This window comes from Perca flavescens, chromosome 16, assembly GCF_004354835.1.
Source record: "Perca flavescens isolate YP-PL-M2 chromosome 16, PFLA_1.0, whole genome shotgun sequence".
Taxonomy (NCBI): domain Eukaryota; kingdom Metazoa; phylum Chordata; class Actinopteri; order Perciformes; family Percidae; genus Perca; species Perca flavescens.
Genome location: NC_041346.1, coordinates 27,080,103 through 27,096,662, shown reverse-complemented (window position 1 = coordinate 27,096,662; position 16,560 = coordinate 27,080,103). Strand labels below are relative to the sequence as shown.

The following is a 16,560-nucleotide window of genomic DNA, read 5'->3' as shown; positions in this document are numbered from 1 at the left end:
TCTTGTTTATTATTTTTGTTGTATCTCTATGATAAAAACGATGATTTTTTTTAAAACGATAGCACACAAAACAGGCAAATAATGCACACATTATGATGACAAGACAATATAACCAAACTAAAATGGAGATAGATTTAATACATAGACAATAACACGTGTCTATGTAAGTGAAGACTTGGCTTTAAAAAACTTGGTGAAGATAATTAGCCTACTTTAATGATGGTTGGGTGGGTTTGAGGTTCAGATTGGATTATTTTGTAAATTAAAATCTGACAACGTTGGATTAAATCAAGTCAATTCAAATAATCCAAGGAGGGAAAATAAATCTTCAATTGCTCACAACTGTTGCTTTGTATTTAGGAGTCATAACCAAAAGAGGTTGTGAACTCCTGATGTGGAGCAGTATTTCACTAAATATGGCCGATGACACCTTTACGTGGTTCAGCTGTATTCAACACTCTTAAGGAACCCGCGGGGGCCTCACAGACTTTAAATCACAGCGCAAGACTGCATCAGAGGTGGGTAAAGTAACACAGACCTCAAGAGGGAGTTAATAATTTGGTTTCAGCACTCGTTCCCACTTCGCAGTAAGTCTGTGCCTCAAAGCTACCAACACGGACACTATACGAGACACAGGAAGCTGAAGATATGAAAACAAACAACCTTTGATGGCTATATTAGCGAGGCCCTTACCGAGCGCCCCTGCCCTTTTTTTATTTTTATCGTCTGCTTGTTCTCTCATTGCGTAAATCCATCAGGCCCACATCCATGTTCTTTAAAGCCCGTGCCGCTCACCTTTTAGGGGGGGTCCGAGATAGTGAATGGAGCAGCGAGGCGGCTTATTGAAACCAGCTGGCAGAGGGGAGCCGCTGCAACCAGAGAGTGGCAGTTTGGCGCTTTATTTAAACTGCATAGGCTCAGGGAGCTGCGGGGCCGTGGCATATTTACTGACCCCAGGGGTCAGAATCTATGCGCCGGATCGTAACTCTTTTTCATGAGCCTGCTCTTCTGCCGTACACAATTGTCCTGTAAAAAGCCTTTGAAGTGGAGACACGGGGCTACCCAGCTTGGTTTAATGGGAAATCTAATGCAAGGTTGTGCAGAGCTGTCCTTGTAACATGTGTTCACTTTATGGTTTTATTTATTTGGGGGCAACTTAGTGCTGTCTACCCACTATCTCTCTCACAAAGACTCCCTTCCTTTAGTAATCTAAATGGGTTATCCTTACGCTCCAGAGTTGAAGAGCGAGGAGGAGGAGGAGGAGGAGGAGGAGGAGGAGGAGAAGACGGAGATGTTTATTCAGACCACTCAGTAATACTAAAGATATTTGTTAGGCCTACAAGTCGTCTTTATCTAAGACTTGGGAGGCCTATTGCTCACTCTTGATTTCCCCTAAGAAGCAGAAATTGGATTTCTTGAACTGATGTCACGGTCCCGTGTGGTCCTGAGGTGAACGTGAGCAAGCGTTCGTGGTGTTGATCCAGCTGACTCTTCATTTCTCATAAGAGAACATTAACAGCACCCGATGACCCCTTGGCGTATTGCTCAAGATGCACTATGATCCAAAGCATATGGGCTCTTAAAGTTAGATGCCTCTCAGCAGCCCCGATGTGGTCTCATCAACTCCTCTCATCCTCTGATTTGATCTGGAATCATTCAGATTTATAGATGAGTTTCCATGTGTTCGTTTTTCTCTGTCAGAGTGGAGAAGAAAAACACTGGGAGGAAAATACCACCAAAGGCTACTGATAAATCATCCTCACAGTTAATCAGCGATCCACCCCCTAGTCTGCTGAATTGATTTATTCTGACCAACTTGCTTTTGCCTTCTTTCCTAGGAAGTGTGTAGAGAGCTCTGGTGCCTTAGCAAAAGCAACCGCTGTGTAACCAACAGTATCCCTGCTGCCGAGGGGACCCTGTGCCAGACTGGCAGCATTGAGAAAGGGGTAAGTCATCCAATATTTCTTTCAATATACATTTAAAGATTCACCCAAATTACCAAAAAGAAAACATGTTTTCTCACTTAATCTGAGTGGTATCTCGGGATAAGTGAGGTTTTAACGTTGTTAGATCAGGAGGAGGATGAGGGAGAAATTAGAAAATTAGATCTCAATCTTTGGAAATGTAAACACAGTTTTTGCCAACAGACATCCAGACACACACCTCTGACCCATGATATCTCTGCTAGCTACTACGAAGCCACAAGCTAACAGTCAGCTTCTCTTAAATATGATGGATGGGGTTAACAAGTTGCCATAAATCACATTCGATTGGATACATGTCTGTGCAAGATGAGTCATATAAGATGAGTTATATATAGTTATATATATATTTTTTTCATGTTTTTATTGATTCCACAGGAAAAGTTACAATAAACATAAAGATAAAGAGCTTATTTTTCTTACATTTGCACCCCCAACCCCAGGTCCCACATTTTTGCAAGTATAATGACAGTAGGGATTATTTGTATATATATATATATATATATATATATATATATATATATATATATATATATATATATATATATATATATATGTATATGTTTTACAGAAAGAGAAAAATAAAAATAAATAAATACATATTTGACACAGGGGCATTAGGACTTGGAAGATTTCTTTTTTCTGTGAGCAAATCCACTGATAGTGTTCCCATTAAAATAATTAATTTTGGGCGGCTTTGATTAAACATTTTCGCTGGATAATCAACAGACCTCGCTGTAAACACTTTTCAGCGGCACCACTTTCTACCGAAGAAACATTCCCCATTACATCTCTTGAGATCTCCCTCAGCATTATCCAGAGAAACTAGGACTTTGTTTCTGGAAATACGTTGCCGTTGAGGTATTATTCCATGCAGCGAGCACCAACGTGAGATTTAATTCACCTCCAATATATTTTGGTTAAGGCAAGCAAAGACAGCTTTTTTCAAATAAAATGTAACCAAAACTATCTGCGTGACTACCGTAGAGGTAAGTGAGAAAACTGTGAAGTGGGGGAACTGGCCCTTTAACCATTACACACACATTAGTACCTGGTTCAGTACCTGGTGATGTGAAATGACTACTTTAATAGCCTCCTCTGTGTGCAGAAATGAACCTCAGCGGCTAGCGCTACCTCGCTGCCTCAACTGGCATCTATTCTACTCTAAACCGTTCCCTAACTGTGTACTCATGCAATACACACGCATGCACGCACGTACGCACACACACACACACACACACACACACACACACACACACACACACACACACACACACACACACAAGCAGGCCATGCTTTAGGTCATCGGCCCACTGTTGATGCCAGCCAGGTTAGGGGAGACAGTTTTAACACGGATTACGGCAGCCATTGTCACCGGATGGTCCGAGGTCTAAAAGGGAAGAATAGGAGAGTGTCACGAGCTGTCACCGTCGATTACCATTAGCTCAGTGGAGCCTTTGAGGACCGGGGCCCACGGACAGGGTCCTGGACAACACAGGGGGCCCCAGGTTGAGCCTGGGGGGCTTTGGAACAGCTTTTGATGCAGCTTTAGGAGAGCCAGTGGCATACCCTGTCTGCCCCTGCCGGGGGAAAGCTTCAAAGGAATATGTATGTCAGCCATTTCTCACCCAGTGTAATGGAGAGAGGCCCTTCCAACAGGAGCAGGGGGAGAGAGAGGGAGAGAGAGACTGGGGGAGAGGGAGGCGGGAGAGAGACAGAAACTAACCAATGGAGGAATTTTTACTTTCCGAGTGCTGCCGGTCAGTTTTTTCCCTTCCCTTCTCCCCCACCTCCCCACCTCCCCGTCCCCTCTCTCCTCTCTCTTCAAGGGCCCAACGCAGGGGCGTAGCACAAAATTCTGGGCCTGTAAGAAAGGCTTTCTCTATGGGCCCCTCTCCACGTCCACAGCTATTCATTCGAGCATCTCTTTGGGCCCTCCTAACATGAGGGCCCTGGGTACGTAGTGCCCTTTCCACCCCCAGTCTGACACCCTTGGCTCAATGTAGCCCTCACCCTTGATCGTCCCCTCTCTCTTTAGTCGATCTTAACTTACTGATGCAGTTGGAGGGACAGAGGGCCGTCTCTGATCCCCTCTGCCCTCTGGAGCTGTGAGGAGCTTAGCGCGAGGCTTAAAGCACTCTTGAACAACACAGCGTGGTGCCTTCGATCCCTCACCTGCCTCTGAAAACACCTCACAGTACTCTGGAAACATTCAACAAGAATACAAAAAAAAGGCTAAACCAGTTTACGAAACGGTTCTGTTAACGTTAAGAATGTGTTCAAGAGAATTATAAGAACATCATTTTTAAGATTTTTTTTGGGGGGCATTTCAGCCTTTAATGGAAAGAACAGCTAGATGTGAAAGGGGAGAGAGAGAAGGGGAAGATGTGCAGGAAATCTTCACAGGTCGGACTTGAACCCTGGACCGTTTGCGTCAAGGCATACACCTCCGTATATGTGCGCCTGCTCAACCAACTGAGCTAACCCGGCCACAAGATCACATTTTACGACCAACTAGGAAGAATCTTCTTTACAAGACGTATCTTGGCTGTTTTGTCTGTTCATGAACAGAAATGTAAAAATGCTAATTCATCCATCCATCTGCCCAGTACATCAACGCAGTGTCTCCAGCTATATCGGAAGTTGCTTATTAATCAAGGTTTTGATCTCTGTACGGGCACGATGGTATCACAGTCACAACAAGACCACATGACAGTGATGACAGGAGTTTAGGACACTTTGCACTGTCACTGTTGTTCGCAAAAGAAGTAGTTATATTTATAACTACTCCCCCCAAAAGCACAAACATTTACATGCGCGTTACCGTTATACATATAAGACATTAAAATGTACGTTAAATGAGATTCAATGTTTTTACACTAACATTAGCCGCCGTAAACCAGAGTAAGTTAGGAGTAAGTCACACCAGACTAACTTGTGTGGGATCGAGTGAGCAAATATTTCTTTAACTGCTTATGAATTCATATTCACATTTCATTTGTAATAGGACGGTCGTGTTATTTCTTAGTCTCGCTGTAATGAGACGAAATGGAAAAGCAAGCAAATAAACACATATCCCCCCCCCCAAATGTTGAATTAAACCTAAATTGAGACAATCATCTGACAGCAACTAACCTCAACGATGAGAAAAGCAGGACAGCAAAAAGAAAATAAACTAAAATGACAGGTAAGAGAGGAGAAATAACAGGAATAATGTGGAAATAAAATTGTAGGTTGAGTAATGTAATCACCAGTTCTTAAAGTGTGACGGAGCGAATACGCTATTGAAGAAAAAACGTCATCAGTCAGATTCTGTATAGTCTACATTTCAGTGTACACAGATGCACATACATTTATTGTGAGCTCAAAACTGTTGGAAAACTGTAAAAGTGACACTTAGGTATTCTGTGTTGTTAACTGTAGACTCTAAAACAATCGTTAACGTGTCTTAGTGTTTTTGTTGTAAAGAAATGATTCAACTCTACAGCCTGATAACCAAAGTTTCCCTCTCTCTGCTGTCTGTGTTTCGGCTCCTCCCGGGCCAGTGGTGCTACCAGGGGGAGTGTGTTGCGTTCGGTACCTGGCCTCAGAGTGTGGACGGAGGCTGGGGGCCCTGGTCCACGTGGGGGGAGTGCAGCAGGACCTGTGGGGGCGGTGTATCCTCCTCCATGAGGCACTGTGACAGCCCAGCGTAAGTAGGCAAAGTAAGCCACAGCAAGCTGAACACACACATCCAGGTCCTGCCTACAGGTGTGTGTTTGTGTGTGTGTGCACATGTGTATGCTGTGTGGTTGCATGTTATACTTGAGTGGGAGAGAGCTAGTTAGTCTCTGAGGCAAATTATTAGTAAAATATTTCCAAGGAAATGCCTCTTTCCTTGGGGAAAAGAAATTGCCAGTGGCTAGTGTTTTTTTCTTTACAGCTCTATGCGATGATCGTACACTCCTAAAGGATGTGACCAAGCATTTTCAATGAACTTATGCCTGGTCAGAACCGACTATTGTGATATATGGACAGTGTAATGGACTATACAGTGTTGCAAAACTGTAAAGCCAAACAGGAAGTGATGCTTTCATTGTTTCTAATGAACAGAAATGATTAAAAAACAATATTCCTGCATGTGTTTCCTGATCCAGTACACATAGTTTGTCACATAGAGCTTTAAAGAGCCCATCAAATGGTATCATTACATCCTGTTTCCAGTCTTTAGGCTAAGCTAGGCTAAAAACGTCCCGGCTTACCTGTTTTAGAATTACATATTTTTGCTGGAAGACAGCAACAAGACATCAAATATGACATTTATTTTTGATTTTAGATTTCTTTATGGCTTTTATTGCCTTTATTGATAGGACAGATTAAGTAAGGAAAGTGGGAGAGAGAGAGAGGGGAATACATGCAGCAAAGGGCCGCAGGTTGGAGAACCCGCGGCCTCTGTGAGAAGGACTGAGCCTCTTACATGGAGCGCATGCTCAACCAGGTGAGCTAACCAGGCGCCCCCTATAAAACAATTCTAAATGCAAAGACTCCAACATAGACTGTAACAGTAGCACAAGTAAAGAAGAGTCATAAAGTCAGTGAAGTGACTCCGTAACGTCTTTAACGCCGCAGTATTTACCTGAAGATTGCCAACATTAGCCACCGTAAACCAGACTAAGTGACGCAGTAGCGAGTAGGAAGTTTATGCTACTTCTTCTAGTCTCGCTGTAAAAACACAGACATAAAATCACCAGAACAGGGTTCATTCAAGGTTGGACAGCACTATCTTCTAATGTAACTGAGAACAGAGGTATGTTCTCATGCTTTTTGAGATGGACTGATGTAGCATGTGCAATCAGTTAAGACACAGCTCGCTCTCTTCTGCAGATTATAGGGCTATGCAGTTTTGTTTTCAGGCCTCTCGTGTGTCCTCACGAGACAAAAATCGGTGTCCGTTGCATCTATTGTCTGACAAGTGGACGTTTAGGGATCTTTATCCTTCTTCCATCGTGGCATTCCTTTGTTTTTGGAAGCTAGATATTACGTCAGATGCGTCATGGGAAGACACGTGAAAGGGCCAGGGTGAACCGGAGGGAAGGAATAAAAGGGGGGAAAGAAGGGGGAAGAGGAGAAAGCACCGGCATAATGTGGAACACCTGTGTAAGGTGATCGCTGCCGCTCAGGCGTCGGTGCAAAGAAGAGGCAGGCAGAGAAAACCCAGCCAGACTAGCCTCCAACACATTCATTACAGAGCGTGTCTCACTTTGTAAATGAAGTGGAACTAGACGTGGAGGAAAGGGAGGCTAATGAAGGTGAGAAGAAGGACAGAGATGATAAGAGAAGAAAAACAAACCCTCTCACAGATGTAGTAGATGTGGTAGATGTAGGGACTCGTTCTGAGGTCCCAGACTTTAGTCTCTCTCTTCCCCCGAATCTAAATGTCATGTCACACTTAAGAGCTCTTAGAGCAGCTTGAATTTCATGAATGAATCATTGGCACACGTTCTCAGCAAAGACACACAAACACACTTTGTCGTCTGGCAGAGAGGTTTTTTTTAAGCCTGTTTTAAGACCCGTATTCACCAAAATGTAGTCCCTTAAATCACCGAATATGATTTCTTTGAAGAGTTTTGTGATTTATGGTGCTTGATGTGTTGAAGTGTGTCCTCTCACTCTTCAGTTCCCCACTCATTCCCTTCTCCTGTGTCTCTCAGCCCGTCTGGAGGAGGAAAGTACTGTCTCGGAGAGAGGAAACGTTACAGATCTTGTAACACCGATGTGAGTGTCTTCATTTCTTTGCCTCCCTGTTTCACTCTTGTCTGCTTGGTATTTAAAGCAAAGTACACACGCGACCTGGAAACTAAACTGTCCTCTTGATGGATGCTCTGCTCTGATTTTTAAAGGGGACTGAGATAGTTGAGGCATCCTGACCTGGGATAGATTTGGCCTGTTACAGCACGACTGCTGAACCTCCATATGTTTCTCCTGAAGAGCGTGTTCTCTTTGGAAAGGCTTTATAAGGAGCATCTTAGCTAGGAGCACTGCACCGCCTTTATTAGGATAGTTCAGATTTTTTGAATTGGGGTCGTACGTCAGTGTGTTAGCTACAGTAGTCGGCCCGCCCCCAGTTTGGAGAAGCAGGCAGCAATACCGACACGGAAGATAAGCAATGTACGGCTGTGGATGTTGGCTGCAGATAGACGGATTTTAGACACCTAAAAATATCAGTTTATATTATATTATGCTCATTTTCAGGTTCATAATTGTATTTTAAGGTTGTACCAGAATAGGTTTACATGGTTTAATTTTCAAAAAACACCATATTTTTGTTGTACTGCACAGCTCTCTATCACTGCTGCAGATCTCTCTCTTTTCACCTGGTCTCTGTTTTAGCTACAGAGTGAGACCTCTTTTCTTCTTCTTCTTCTGTACTATCTTTGATTGCACTCGCACATGCGCAGTAGCTCAGATGTAGATCATGTCAGCTAGCTAGCTCCATAGACAGTAAAAGAAAGGCTGTTTCTCCAACTTCGGTCAGTTACAAGGCAGGATTAGCCGGGAGACTTCTAAATGAGGGCGCACATGTAAGTAGTTCTTTTGTAGATTATGGTGAACTTGTGTGTGTTGTAGCAGTGCTTTGCTATTGGGAATGAGGTAGCATGCTAGCGTTAGCTAGCACGCTAACGCTAGCATGCTAACGGTTGCAGTTAGCCAGCTCGTTTCGGCTTGTGACGTAGAAAGCCGTGTAGATTTTGACCAGCTCACCCGGAGACTGAAGGCAGGACACATTCAGAAACCGTATCTCACTCAAAACAGCATGGATGGAGTTTTTTCAAAGTTTGTATGCGCGTGGAAGCACCAGAGACACAAAATAACACCCCAAATCCCAGAAAAAGTGATTTGTTTCATAATATGGGCACTTTAAGTGTTCGCTATAGTTATTTTCCCCGCTTTACCTTGCTTTCAGACAGCCCTGTACGACTTATATCGTCAAAGCCCCCAGACTCCTTTGACCAAAACAGTAATTTCACCTCGCTGAACATGGGAGCAATAGAGGCAGCGGCAGACCACCAACTCTCGCGTTCATTTCACACTGACTATGGATAAGTACCTCATACAAACCCACTTCAAAACATCACAACTGTTCCCTTCAGTTTTCTGACATGTTTTCTTCCTGGAACACAGGACCGATAATTAAAAACTCACAGGCAGTGAATCAGTATTCCCCTGTAACGTTTTGGGTTCACTCTTCTCCTCGTTACTTAATAGTTCACATATTGTTTGTGACATTTGACTTGAGCCAACGCTGATGACAGTTTCAGAGCGTATATTTTATGAAAAGCAATTCACAGAGCTTTTTTTCTTTTTAGGTCTGGAGCAAAACTTTAAACAAATATTTAACATGGCTGCAAGTTGAGATCTCTGTTCAATTATTTCTAGGTGGGCTTTTTTTTCAGAAGGTGAAAATTGAAATAGTTAGGGCCCTGGTGGACATTTAACCGCAAGTCTTAAAAATAACAGCTCAGAGCAAGCGCTGAGTATTTTCTTTGGAAAACAAACAACATCCCCAACCGCTATTTCATCACACTGACCACATCTTGTCTAGGGAAATGTGTGTGTGTGTGTGTGTGTGTGTGTGTGTGTGTGTGTGTGTGTGTGTGTGGATGCGGATGTAGATGTAGATACAATGACAAATAATCACACACACACTTACATTCATAACTTGATGCTTATATCCCAGCTATTATCACATCGATCAGCGGTCACATATTATTTGTTAATGGGTGCCTCCCAGTCCGTTCCTGTTGCTACTACGTCCGTCCTGTGGGAGGTTACTTTATATTGTAAAGCTGCTCCCATTAGCACAAGGCTCCATGCAGAAGCTATTGAAAATGGAATCACTTTTCTGTTTGGGTGCAAGCCCATTAGCCTTGTACACGGTCAGAGATGCAGCTTATAGTTGACATTAAAAGGGACACTCCAGCAATTTAGTATTATACTACAGCAATTAGTTGTCTTCAGGCGCTGACACGCCAACCCGATTATCGTCGGTGACTCGAGCCTGTCCGGTGTGTTCCGTGCCGGTTGTCAATCGGAGGAGCCGTCGGCGTTCATTTGGGCCGATTTGACATGTTGAATCGGAAGGCGGGCAGTCGGACACAATGGCCAATCTGATTGGTGGAGCGCTAACCCGGAAATGATGAGCGGGATGAGCCTGACTAACGCTTCTTAAAATCGGACGAAAATCTTTTAAACTGACCTTTTGTCGATCTGAAATGAAGACAGGTTCAGCAACTGCACGGCCTGTTTCTCGCTTAAAATGTTTTCAGAAACTATCTATACTATACTAACTAGAACTATCTTCGTAAAATATGAGATCGTATTTCCGAACGAAGCCGCCATTGTGCCCGGTTGTAAAATTCGGGAGAAGCCAGACCCATGTGACGCGCTCGTCCAATCAGCTGCCGGTTTTGATTTTTTTGGGCGACAATACAGATTTGCTGTTACGGAGACGTATTACGTCTCGCGCAGAACGTACGCTCAAGTCGGTGTGGCTTCGGCGTGTCCCGAGGAAGTTTTTGGACCAACTCGGGGAGGCCGACTGACGGGAACAAACATTGCTCCACTGCGCGACTTGCTGCTTTTCTCTTTGTTATTATTAACTATTTTCTGACATTTAATAGAAAACAAATGATTCATCTATACTGTTGTCGAAACATAATCAACAGGTTAATCGATAACGGTGATCCTTGAAGAAACACGTGATGGAAACATGTCGATCTAATTTGGCACTGTGTTGTCACTTCAACACAGTTGTAATAATATTATTCTGTCTCTTCTGACTAAATCTGCATGTTTAATGTGCAAGTTTAAAGCTGCCATATTGGCAAAACACTTGAGTGGCAATCAAAGTGGCTCAGCCTTCCCCCGTGGTCGGCTCCGACGGGGAACACTTTCAGCATGTGAAATACAACTTTGACCCGAGAGCTTTTATTTGTCCTGGGGGAAAGTAATATGCCTTGGAATATAATTAATAATAGAAATAAAGTGTTTCTTTACACTTTTTTTTTCTTACTCCCTCTTACTGGAGCAACATTCACTCATGAAAACAAAGCAAAAACCCTCGCAATGCAAAACACACCGTTCTCAATTCGGTGTTCCAAGAAGCAAGTCTGTTTTAGTGTCCGAAAATTAAATGCGACATCTTATGCAGTCTTTGTCCAGTTGTTAATAATGATGCTGTCTATGCATATAAACACTTCCCAGAATGAAGAAATGGTTGTCGCAGATGATGGTCATGCTAGCCTGCATCTTAAGCTCTTAAAGGACCAGCGTGCTGCTTGCAAGTTTTAGCTCCTTTGCTACAAATCATGTACTTTTTTCTGACATTTTTTAAAATGCATGCAACAGATTTCTAGATTTATGGGTGTTTTTTTTCCCCGATCGTTCCAGTTATCCATCGGTTTCCATTAATTTCTTCCATAATGAAAATCAATTGGCAGACTCTTAAAACTCGTTTGAGTTGTGTAATCCATCACAGCAAACATCAAGTCCATGTTGTCAAAGTTACATAAGCATTGCTTGGTAATGCTGGCAGTTTAATAGCAAATTGATTCGAAACGTCTGTATTGCTTTACTCTGCAACTGTTTTTAATACTTAAAGTCTGATAGAAAATAATGTCCATGTCAATAACAACAAAAGAAAACAGCAACAGCTTCCAGCCCCCGTGATTTTTATATCACAACCATTAAACATTATAGGGAGCAAGTCTTTTATGCAGCGCTACATCATTTCTGCGTGAGTATCCGTGATTGGTAAAGCATGCAACCAAAACAAAAGGTAAGAGAGGCAAACGGTGGTTGGTTGGTTCAGTATGCCAACAAACATATTATCCATTTTATCCATCTTCCAAGTCAGTTTTTCTCTTATCTGCTTTAGGTGGATAACTCAAGCAAGTTCCAAGAGTCTTTTAATACATTTTCATATTGTATGGAAATAAATTAATGGTTAGCAGGAATGTATACTTGAAACTGGAACTGGTATGGTCCGTCGAGCATCACAAATTCCATACAAAACTGTACTCCTTTTTCTATATGTTTCCGTAGGCCTGTCCTGCAGGATCTCGCGATTTCCGAGAGAAGCAGTGCGGCGACTTTGACAACATGCCTTTCCGTGGGAAGTACTACAACTGGAAGCCTTACACTGGGGGTGAGTTGCACCAGCTGTTTGGAAATCTGTTGAACCCCCTGAAAATATGAGTTGTATGCATACATCCTCACAATCCTCACTCAATAAACATTTACGTTATCCCTAGGTCCTTTAGGTAGAAGTGATGCGACTGGCAGCAGAATATTTCCTACATCTAATCTCTACTTTTTTTTCTAACCTGAGCTGTGAAATCTTCCTGCCATCCTTTTTGCGTCACAAATGACAGTCTGCAGGCCGGCCTGTCTTGTGTACCCAGTTAACAGCAACAGTGGGAAGGTCTCTTTGATTGGAAGAGAATTCTTCAGATTTCTGTGCAGTGTGCTGCGTTCAAAGACCCCCCCCCCTGCTTCTGGATTGCTCCGCCTGGGAGATTTCACATTTTTGACAGACGTCCTGACACACTTCATGTCAAGGATCTCCCAGAAGAAAGGCTCATTCTTTGGACTAAGCCAGAATGGGTGCTATTGTACTTGCGCAGTTATTGGCAGGAGTTTAAGTGTAGGCCTTCATACCCCCCTCCTCCCCCCTGCCCCCCCTAAGTTTTCTCTTTGATGTCTGTAGATCATGGAAAACATCCACTTCACTAAAAACACAAGAAAAAGTGATACAAGTTTGAAGCATGTAAACACGGCTTTTTATTTCCATCACAGCGCTCGGTTTTGTCAAATCCATCACCTCCCGATGCACGGCGCTCGGTGGGCTGCGAGCCGTCATGTAGAAACAGCCGATAACCTGCGTGTTGATGTCAGTGTTGTTGTTGTTGGCAGTCAGCGCCGTCTGGGTCGGGGTCAGTGTTACAGCTACGTCAGGCTCGGCGGTTTCAGATCCGAGCGCCGCTGACTTTCCTCCACGTTGTTATTATTGTCAACAAGTCGAAAGGAGATCCCAGAGCTGGCTTCAACAAGCGCCCGTGTTTTCTGGTTTTCTGTGTGTTGTTTATCCTTCATCTCTGAGTTTGTTCCACTAGCGTTCAGGTCATGTTGCCTGTTTTCTGTATGCAAGGCTGAACTCTAGATAAGCGTGTGCTCTTGTCTGTGTGAACTCTGTGTAACCCAGGTGGTGTTAAGCCCTGTGCGCTGAACTGCTTGGCAGAGGGCTATAACTTCTACACGGAGCGTTCTCCTGCAGTCATAGATGGCACCCGATGTCAGGCGGACTCTCTGGACATTTGCATCAATGGAGAGTGTAAGGTAAGGGAGCAGAGCTCTGTCCTTTTTGAAGGCCTGAATTCAAAAGATCCAAGACTTGCACATTTCTTTTTTTATTGTCTTTTATTGAGGTCTTAAAGGATGACCACAGCTTATTACAACTTGGGTTTTATTTTTTATTTTAATACAACCGATGACTGTAGCTCCAAAAACTAAAGTTTCACTGTAATAAACTTAGGCCTTTAGGCACCGCGCTGCCAACATTAGCCAAAAAGCTATAAACTCAGGTTTGGTTCATAAACTATGACTTGAAACATGGCTGAAAATCAGTAATAGTAAACTTTAGATTCTTTTTGACAACAAAAGCTTAAAGCTTAAATCAAGATCCACTTACTGGATTTTGGAAAGACTGTAAGATGTTGTTGAAAGGTCTGGAGGAAGCTAGTAAGAGGAAGCTTGAGTTGAGATGTTTGAGATGTTTTTTCTCAAAGTTAAAGTTCACGGTATGTTTTAATTATATATTCACAACTTTTCATTCAAGGGTTTTTATTTTGTCTTATCTCCCTAAACATTGAATAAAATGACATTTCCTGTAGAAAAACAAAAACAAAACAATAATTATAAATAAAAGCCACCGAAACATATTCTGCTGTAGGAATTCATTATTTCCAGATTATTTTGATTGGAGCAAAACAGTCAAACATGTAAAGACATGCTGATGCATTAACTGGCACTGTGCCAAATGAAATCCAATAGAATTGTGGATTGATTTGCACGTGAAATGCATGTCAGACGCAATAAAAACGTCATGCATCTCCTGCCCCTGTGATCATACTATTAGACACCGCACTGTGACATTGTCCTCAGTGGGCTCTTGGGATTGTTTGTGACTGGTAACCCTGGATATTTTAGCTTTAAATTAACTGGCCTTGCAAGAGTTTCCTCAGCCCCCCTGCCAGGTTTTTTATCTTGGACAGCACCGTTTACCAGATTACTGATGGTGTAAACACGACCGATTGTGCAGAGAAGAAGAACAATCAGGCCTTTGAGTTGCTGATTGTGATCGGATGACTGGCATTGCTCTCTCTGACTCTTATCACGGCTCTGCAGCCTCGACCGGGATTGTTTTGTGATAAATAAAACACAGACATCATTGTTGTGATTGAATAATGATTTTATATATTTGAAAAGGCTGATTTAATAACATTGTATTGAAAGTGAGTTGGCAGTTAGTGCCGTCTTTGTTTTCGTGAGCATAAATCATTTTTGTGTGGAGATGAGGGTTTTCTGAGATGCAGCTGAAATAACTTTTTGGTTCCTCGCTTTAAGTATTTGCTTTGACTTCCATCTGACCGTACCATTTGAATCCTGTTTGGCATGAAGATGCAGCGTCTGTGCCAACAACATTACTCTGATTTTAATACAAAAACACAACATGGCGCGTGTTTTAGCGAGTTAAGAGGTGGAATATTCCCCACCAAAGGAGCATTGCAGGTTTATTTCCAGACTGGATCCAGCATAGTCGTTTTTATTTTAGAGGCTGGTTCTCTGGGTTCACTGCCAACCTGTGATAAATCTCTAGAACACTGTCTGCTTGGAAAGCTTTCAGATTAACTCAAAAGTTTACAGGTGCTGGAGAGACAGAGAGAGAGAGAGGGAGAGAGAGAGAGAGAGAGGGAGGAGAAGAGAGAGAGAGAGGGAGGAGAAGAGAAAGAGAAACAGAGGGAGAGAGAGGGAGGAGGAGAGAGAAGAGAGAGAGAAAGAAAGAGAGAGGGAGAAGAGAGAGAGACAGAGGGAGAGAGAGGGAGGAGAGATAAGAGAGAGAGAGAAAGAGAGAGGGAGGAGAAGAGACAGAGAGAGGAAGGAGAGAAAGAAGAGAGATAAAGAGAGAGAGAGAGAGAGAGAGAGGGGGAGGAGGAGAGAGAGAGAGAAAGAAAGAAAGCGAGAGAGACAGAGAGAGAGAGAAAAGAGAAAGAGAGAGAGAGAGTGAGTAAATAAAGAGATATAGAGATATATGAAATGTACTACATATATCTCTATATCTCTTTTATTTTACTCACTACCTCTCCTCTCTCTCTTTCTCTCCCTTCTTTCTCTCCTTCTTCCTCTTTCTTCCTGTTTCTCTTAGAAAATAGTGAAAATGTCCTGTTTTGTTCGACCAACTGTTTAACACCCAACGAAATTCCATTTGTGATGACAAAAAATACAGAGAAAACGCGCAAAGTTTCACACTGGAGAAGCTGCAACAAGATCATTTTTTGATTTAATGACTGAATCAGAATAGAATAATACTGAAGAATAAATAATAAATAAGCTCTGATATGGTGCCCTAAAAATGACCTCAATGGAAGAAAAACAAAGTACTTAATGCTCTGCTAACTTACCAAGAATAAAATCAAAGTATTTAATTAATATCTGTAAATGTTACGTGAAAAATAATTTGAAGAGGCAGGATAATTAAAGTGCACATGTTGACTGTACACAGGGATTATACACAGAGAGCACAATGAAATAAGAGTACTCTACACACATTTACGTATGTATATTTCTAGACCTTTTGATGTAAAATGTTAGCCTGGCTGACACCAGACCCTTCTCAGCTGTAACTGAGAGTGGGTCTGGGAAAGCTTCACTGACAGTTCATTTCCAGAGGGGCGTCACCAACGGATGCCACTCAAATGCCTCTGGACGCAATTGGATAGTCCTTTAACCAATCGGAGCAACGGTCCGGGTGACTTTTCACATCCAATATCCAACTAAAAAAAATTAGATTCTGGTTTTTGGTGTCGTCCCTCCACGCCCTACTTTCTCCTTGCAGGTGTTGCATATTGCAAACTCGTTATCTTCTGCACACGCGCTGAAGAATTTCCAAACAGCTGACATGTTGCAGGTTAATTCACGAGGTTCCCTGTGCAAGAATAGTCAAGTCAAGTCAAGTCAAAGTTTATTTATACAGCACTATTTATACAGACAAGCTGACCAATGTGCTTTACAGAGCAGTAGAATATCACACGACAGACAAAACAAGAAACATTTAAGAACAAATTAAACACTATTAAAAGCAATTGGATAGAAGTGTGTTTTCAAGAGGGACTTGAAAACTGACAAGTCAGAAGCAGAGCGAATATTAAAGGGCAAGCTATTCCATAGTGTCGGGCCAGCAATGGCAAAGGCACGATAACCTCTGTGTTTTAACCTGTACCGTGGTATGGATAAAAGTTTCTGTGTCCCTGACCTAAGATCC

At 42.6% G+C, this 16,560-nt stretch overlaps 1 protein-coding gene across 1 annotated transcript in view; it reads left to right on the top strand.

Moving 5' to 3' along the window:
• adamts6 (ADAM metallopeptidase with thrombospondin type 1 motif, 6) overlaps positions 1-16,560 on the top strand; it is a 65,563-nt gene that overhangs the window by 28,856 nt on the left and 20,147 nt on the right. Inside the window, exons 12-16 of the mRNA XM_028602616.1 lie at positions 1,839-1,946; positions 5,528-5,673; positions 7,673-7,736; positions 12,066-12,168; positions 13,225-13,358. Coding sequence (XP_028458417.1) covers positions 1,839-1,946; positions 5,528-5,673; positions 7,673-7,736; positions 12,066-12,168; positions 13,225-13,358 — 555 coding nt within the window. The remainder of the gene's footprint in view (positions 1-1,838; positions 1,947-5,527; positions 5,674-7,672; positions 7,737-12,065; positions 12,169-13,224; positions 13,359-16,560) is intronic.